Source organism: Henckelia pumila, chromosome 2, assembly GCF_033568475.1.
Source record: "Henckelia pumila isolate YLH828 chromosome 2, ASM3356847v2, whole genome shotgun sequence".
Lineage (NCBI taxonomy): Eukaryota > Viridiplantae > Streptophyta > Magnoliopsida > Lamiales > Gesneriaceae > Henckelia > Henckelia pumila.
This window is the reverse complement of record NC_133121.1, coordinates 181,385,670-181,392,794: the sequence shown is the minus strand read 5'-3', so window position 1 is coordinate 181,392,794 and position 7,125 is coordinate 181,385,670. Positions and strand designations below refer to the sequence as shown.

Genomic DNA, 7,125 nt, shown 5'->3' with positions numbered 1-7,125 from the left:
TGATAAATTTTTTCTAAAATTTAATTTCTTAAATACTTTCTTAATTTGTTTAAAAACATACGTTTGCCTTTGTCAGTAAAAAAAACGTAGTACTATTTTTTCGGAGAAGTCATAATTGCAAATGGCATGACTAAAGAATTGGAATAAATGGCACATACTTTTGAATTTAACGTGCCTCCATTTTGTTTTTAGGGTTCAGTGCCATTACCTGTAATAATGATGGTTTTTTAAAAAATAAATTAATATCATAATTTAATTATGATGATAGATCTGTAGAAGATCTTATGCAACATCCCTGAAAAGGTAAATACCAAAACTCCATTCATTTTTCCAAAAAAGAAATACAATAAAAATTAATTCATAAAATTGTATTACATAATTGTACAAGTAAATACTTTTTATGTCATATAATTTTTTTAAAAAAATTCACCCCTAAGTTCCAAATATGTAGTAAGAAAAAATTTTAAATTTAGAGTCAGCTTGATCTAGAACTAATTTCAAAGATACTCAAAAAGATTGTTGGTTAATGTAAACCACTACTATATCTTACTATATTATAGGGGTGGAATAGGGTCGGGACCCGTCCCGTAACCCTCCTATCCAACTTTCGTCCCGAAAAAAATTGGAAAATTTTTTTATCTCCCGATTCCGTACCCGACACATGTCGGGACCCGAATATTCAGGATTCCGAACATTCGAGACCCGTCGGATAGGGAGAGAAAATCCCGAATTTATTTTTTCAAATTCAAGATTTCGTTATAAAAACAAAAAAAAATGTGATTATTTTATTAAAAATGCTATTTAGAAACTTATATTTCTAAATAAAAATAAATATTCAACTTAAAATATATAATATTAAAATATTCCGAATATATTCCAGATAATTCTTCGAGGTTTTGGTAAAAAAAAAGAAATTCATCGGGTAATTATTAATAAAATATTCTGATACAATTAGTAAATAAATTTAGTTAAATATATAGTCAAATTGATCTCTTGTTATACATATTTGTTCTAATTAGATAATTATAAATATGAATTAATTAAATTATTAATTTATTTTTTAAAAAAAATACACAATAATAAAATGTCATTTTGTGATTTCACGATTCGATTGTTCCAACAATAAAAATTATGCCAAATAAATCCACAATTAATTGTTATATGAGTTGAAACATAATAATATTTAACTTCATATATTAATAAAATTATTAATAAAATATATTATTATATTATTTCGGAACGGGTCGGAAATCCCGTCGGGATAAAAAAAAATTCCCAATCCCTCTCCCGATATTAATCGGGACGGAAAAAATCCTAAAAGTTCGGGTCGAGAAAATTTCGGGAAGAGATTTTTTCGGGATGGAAATGAGATGGAATTCGGGAAATGTCGGGATTTTTTCGGAAATTTTTTTCACCTCTACTATATTATTATAGTAGATCTCTTTTAATTAACTGAATTACAATTAATTAGTGAATTTTGAAATAAAATTACCATTATATTATAACTTAATTCTGAAAAAAAAAACTTAAATTATTAAACAAATTAGTCATTTTATATTACCTTATCTTTTCTCAGCCATTAGATTTTATCTTATTTATCAAAATGACATTAACTTTATGACATTTGGTGTCTTTTTATTTACGAATGTCACACACCTCTAAAATTAATGTATTTTTAATTACGTTTTAGTGACTATTTATTTATAAAAACACTATATTTTTTGTATTTTCAATTTTACACATTTTATTTTTATTTATTTTTTATTTTACTTAAAAAACATGGATTTTACAAAGACCATCAGCAATGATCCATTTAATATAAACCACTATTTGGAAGTATGTTACATTGACAGACATATGATATTTTGGATATTCTATACTACTCGTATATTTTATGTTGAAAATTGTATTGAATGATAAAATATCATAAATATGCTCGATGAATACTTAATTAATATATAACAAAAAAGTAATATTCTGAATATCACAATTATGTCATTTGACGATTTTTTTGATTTTGACCAACTGTTTGAAATTAAACTTGATCCTTACATGAACACAACAAAATATGTTTATACTCGATTAATCAAATCTCTTTAGAAATTCCTTAATAAATACGTAACATTTTTTTTAACGAAAGAGATCTTCATCATAATCGGATCTCAGCCACAACATTTTATCCAAAAATCGAGATTTTGATGTTAGTTTGACTAGAAATCACATCAAATAGATATAAAATATTATTAAAATAGAGATATTTTAATCAACTAATTTTCAATTAATTGATAAAGTTTGAGATAAAATTATGATTATATACTAACATAATTCATAATAAGACCAAAAAATTAGACAAATTGGTTATTATTTATTACCTTATCTTTTTTCAACCATTAGATATTTTTTATTTCTCAAAATGACATTAATTTTGTGACATTAATGTTTTTTATTTACGAAATGTCACTCAGCTGTAAAATCAATGTATTTGTTGCGTTTTAGTGATTATTTATTTACAAAACACTATATTTCTACCTTTTTTTAATTTAATAATTCATTTTTTTATATATTTTTTTCTTAAAAAAACAACATTTTACTGTGTATGCGATAATACTAATAAATATAAAATAAAAGTAGCATTTACCAAACCTCTCCCCCACATCAAAATTCAAATCTACCACATGCAAACTCATACATATGCATACATATACACACACTTATTTTATGCAATGTTTTCATAACTGGACTGGTGATCGAATTGAGCAATTTTGAAAAAAAACAATCTAATCAGTTGGACCGTTTTAAATTTTAAAACCTAAAATATGTATATAAATAGACAAAAAAATATATTTATCCTAATTTGAAAATAAAATAACGATATAAATATATTTAAAATATTAATTATAGTTATATATAATTTTTAAAGTAAATAAATTAATTGAAAAATTCTAATAATACTAAAATAATATTTTTAAGGATGTATAAATTTCAATTAATTATGTATATATATAATAAAATATTAAATTAAAATTTTAAAAAAATTAAAAAGTTAATTTTTAAAAAAAATAAAATTTTTCGAAATTCCGGTTGAACCGGTTCTTGGCTGGTTCGACCGGTTTTGAGCAGTTTAACCGTGAAAAGGATTATTTGGAGTGTTTTGGACCGGACCAATGACCGGTTCCCAGTTGAACCGGCCGGCCCGATTGTGTAAACATTGATTTTATGCAAAAACTCTTATGAGAAGATCTCAAGGGTAATTTTTTTTAAACGGGTCTCTTAAATTGGTTATCTATTAAAAAGTATTAAATTTTATGTTAAAAATATTACTTATTACTTATTATTATAAATATGGGTAGGGTTAACCCGTCTCACGAATGAGATCGTCTCACAGGAGTGTTACTTTTGATTTTATGTAAAGTTAAGGGGCAAAAGAGGAATTTCGCTGCACAAACGGCTGATGAATCGGCTTGTCATTGGCTTAACCTTTGAGCAAAGACAAAACAAGGCATTTAACACCAAGTTTATTTCGGAAGTTTCACAGTAGTTTTTTGTGCATAAAAAACAAATTTTTTATTTTTATTTTTTGGTGTATAAATACAAATCTTGATAAATTTATGTTTTCGCAAGCTAAAAATTCATATACCCTTTGAGATTCTGCCTCAGATAAGAACAACCCAACAGATCTTGAGCGTTTGATTTTGGGCCAAACGAAACCCTCTCTAGTGAGTACACGTGCCGCCCATCTCTTGATTCGTATTTGCCTTTCATGCATGGAATACGCCTCACACTATAGCGCACGAAAACGGAAAATATAGATAGATACACACAGATTGTGAGTACATTCTGAGTGTGAGTGGGGGGTATATGTGGGACGAATGGAGAGAAATGTGGGGGAAGAAAGAGTCTTTGGCATCTGTTTCATTTCTTGATCTTTGATGGGCAGCGGCTGGTTCAAGGCCATCTTTAGCTACCCATCTGTCTAAAGTTTTGATTTTTGGCATAAAGTTTTGGATTTTGGGGGATGTGATTCGTTTTAAGGCGTTGTTTATGCGGGTTATCTTCCATTGATGTGGAATCCAAGACTGTATTGTTTTTGGTGGTGGGTCTGATCTTTTACTTCCCCTTATACTGTCACATCTGACCAGTTTGATGTTCTTGTTTACATCGCTTGTGGAATATAAAGGTATACGCTTGGTGATCTGTGCCCAGCCCCACTTCCCAGTTTTGTACTTTACAGTTATGTTTTTTTTCCTTCTGATCTCGGGTTTGTTTTTTCGTGCTGCTCTGTTTCTTGAACTGTTTGTGAAGTGGTAGATCAGGAAATGCTGCATTGTTGCACGGTTTGAGTTCATTTAGTTGTTTGCTGATCTTGATTTGGTATTGGGATTATCTTGATATGGTGGGTGGATCGAATCATTTGATGGAGGAGGATAAGAGTTTGCGATTTGTTTGCAAGTTTTGCAACAAGAAGTACCCGTGTGGGAAGTCATTAGGTGGTCACATTAGGTCTCATGTGATTGGGAATTCAGCTGAATCTGAGAAGAAAGTTGAGGCCAGCATGAAAAGAATTTCTTCTCCAATTGATGATATGCAGCAGAATTTTACTGAGTTTGTGAATGGGCAATCTAGTTACGGCCTGAGGGAGAATCCCAAGAAAACTTGGAGGGCAGTGGATTTAAGTTTCGAGTCTACACTAGAGAGAGTTTGCAAGCAATGTGGTAAAGGGTTTCAATCAATGAAAGCTTTGTGTGGTCATATGGCAGTTCACTCGGAGAAAGATAAGGTTAATTTGAAGGATGATCAATCTTGGACTAGTGAAAACCAGAAACTGGTACTGGATAGTTGTTCCGATACAGAAGTCGAGGACAGGATTGTTCGAACAAGGTCATCTAAGAGGAATAGGTATAATAAGATTATATCCAATTCTCCTTTTAGCTTAGCTAATCATGGTTCTTCATCTGTTTCGGAGATCGATGGAAATGAACAAGAAGAGGTGGCTGTGTGTTTAATGTTGTTGTCTATGGATTATGTGAACAGGGGTGGTGTTTATTCGGTTGTAGAAACTTCTGATAACAATTCTGCTGTTTTGGAGACTAAATCATCTTCTATTGAAATGAGAAATGATAGCAAGTATGGCTTAGATTACATTCACAAACAGAGCAAGATGACCCAAGTAAAGAAACTTGGGGATAGAAAGAATAAGCAAACTGCTTTGGATGCTGAGATATATCCATTGGAGGATTCTGATTCTGCGTATTTCTTGGATGAATGCGTTAAGGTTGAGTCGGATGTGTCTTTTGACGGGTTTTACAAAAATGCTGTGTTTGGTGAAGGCAACAAGTCTCTGATGAAAGAAAACGGGGATGATGATGCTCATAGGATTTCAAATTCAACTAGGATTGAATCCCAAAGGAGGAATCAGAAGTTGTGGAGCAAAACTTGTTTTAAGACCAAGGATGGTTCACCAGATGCTGAGGGACAGAACTATCCTCAGAAGAGACGTAAATACGAATGCTTGAACTGTGCAAAGACATTTAACTCATATCAGGCTCTTGGAGGGCACAGACCTTGCCATAAACGAAACAATGCCACCGAACCAAGGTATGAAAGTGATGAGAACAGACTTCATGAGTACAATGAATTCAGAACTAATGGTAAATTTGATGGATCAGCTAGCAGCAGAAAACTAACTGCTAAAGATTCATTTCAATATGCTGAGAAGAAAATCAAGACTAAGAAAAGTAAGGTTCACATTTGTCCATTTTGCCAAAGAGTTTTCAAGAACGGTCAGGCATTAGGTGGCCACAAGAGGTCACATTTCATCGGTGGTGGCCGTGAGGAAATTACCAATGGAAATCCAGTTATGAAGCCTAAGCTCCCTGATTTGCTCGATCTCAATCTTCCAGCTCCCGAAGAGGATGAGGATGATATTGGAGATTCCCCGTTTTTTCGAGTTTAAGTTTCTGGTAAGCTAATAAAGATTCGAATAAACTTCGAAAGCGCAGGACTCATACAATGTTCTCTCGTGCTGTGCTGCGGGTTCACTCTGCCTGCAAGAAACCTCCTGATCCATCCCATATTTTTTCATGTTTTAAGATCATTCATCAGCTTTTGCAGACTCTATAAGTTCATTTTTTTTGTTATGTTTTTCATATGTTTTGAATTAGTGATATGACATATGATAAATTTCTGTTATCCAGTAGTCCATTTATTGAAGACTAAATGCAAAGAATTATTTTATTCATATAATTCATTCTGGTGAAATCATTGTGTTGCCTTATTCTTCATAAGATATTTTAGAATCTAAAATGCTTGGTGCATGAAAGCAAGTCCATATCTTTCATGCAAGAGCCATTTGAAGTGTGGCTGTATTTGTGCCAAATCTTGAATTTAACGACTCAGACCCGACATAAACACGGCCTTATCTTGGTCTAAATCCATTTTGATGGAGTATAGTTCATGACTTATGATTCGGGAGGAACAATTACATGCATATACATACTTATTTGTCCCCTCCTAATGTCATTACACTTGGAGAATATAAAATGTTTGATTATGATGAGAATAAATTGCCTTGTTTACTCACTAATGCTTGACACCATTCCAATTGGATTAGGAAGATTAACTTAATGCTATCCTAATCGGCCGATTAGTGTTTATTTTAATGGCTTAACAGTTGTCTTTCCTTGAAAATGAAAGTTTTAGGATGAAGTGAATGGTGGAGTGGGTAACTTTTAGCTATCTTCACTTTAAAGTAGTGCAAGCACCCTTTTATCTTGGAATGCAATGAAGAACATTGGAGGGTAACCCCTTTGTTTCCATCACTTTGCTTTTAGGGATTAACTCGTGATTTTATTATCCAAATGGTAGGGGCAATAATTATTATTATTAAAATTAAAATATTTGAATTGTACAATTATCATCGAGCTGCCGGCTTTCCTAATATTGTTAGCCATCCAACCTGCTAGGGAGCCCTCGTTGGCCCCTTTTGCCCCGCCCTTCGGTACCTCTTGGAGCGGATAGAGGGGTTTGTATATTAGTTAATAGAAAAATGCTAGATGTACACCTTGTAGTGTACACCTTGATTTACACCCTTACTTAAAATTTTTCTAATTTTCCTCATTAATTGCA

The 7,125-nt window shown here is 31.7% G+C and overlaps 1 protein-coding gene across 1 annotated transcript; it reads left to right on the top strand.

The window, feature by feature from the left end:
- The first annotated feature begins 3,686 nt into the window (after window positions 1–3,686).
- LOC140884219 (uncharacterized) lies at window positions 3,687–6,187 on the top strand. The gene is made up of 2 exons (XM_073290903.1): window positions 3,687–4,177; window positions 4,303–6,187. Exon 2 carries the CDS (start codon window positions 4,391–4,393, stop codon window positions 5,951–5,953), a length of 1,563 nt encoding a protein of 520 aa, XP_073147004.1. The 5' UTR covers window positions 3,687–4,177; window positions 4,303–4,390; the 3' UTR covers window positions 5,954–6,187.
- The last annotated feature ends 938 nt before the right edge of the window (window positions 6,188–7,125 follow it).

Excerpts from the sequence above, each read along its gene's own strand:
- LOC140884219 (XM_073290903.1), top strand. The coding sequence starts at position 4,391 with ATGGTGGGTGGATCGAATCATTTGATGGAGGAGGATAAGAGTTTGCGA.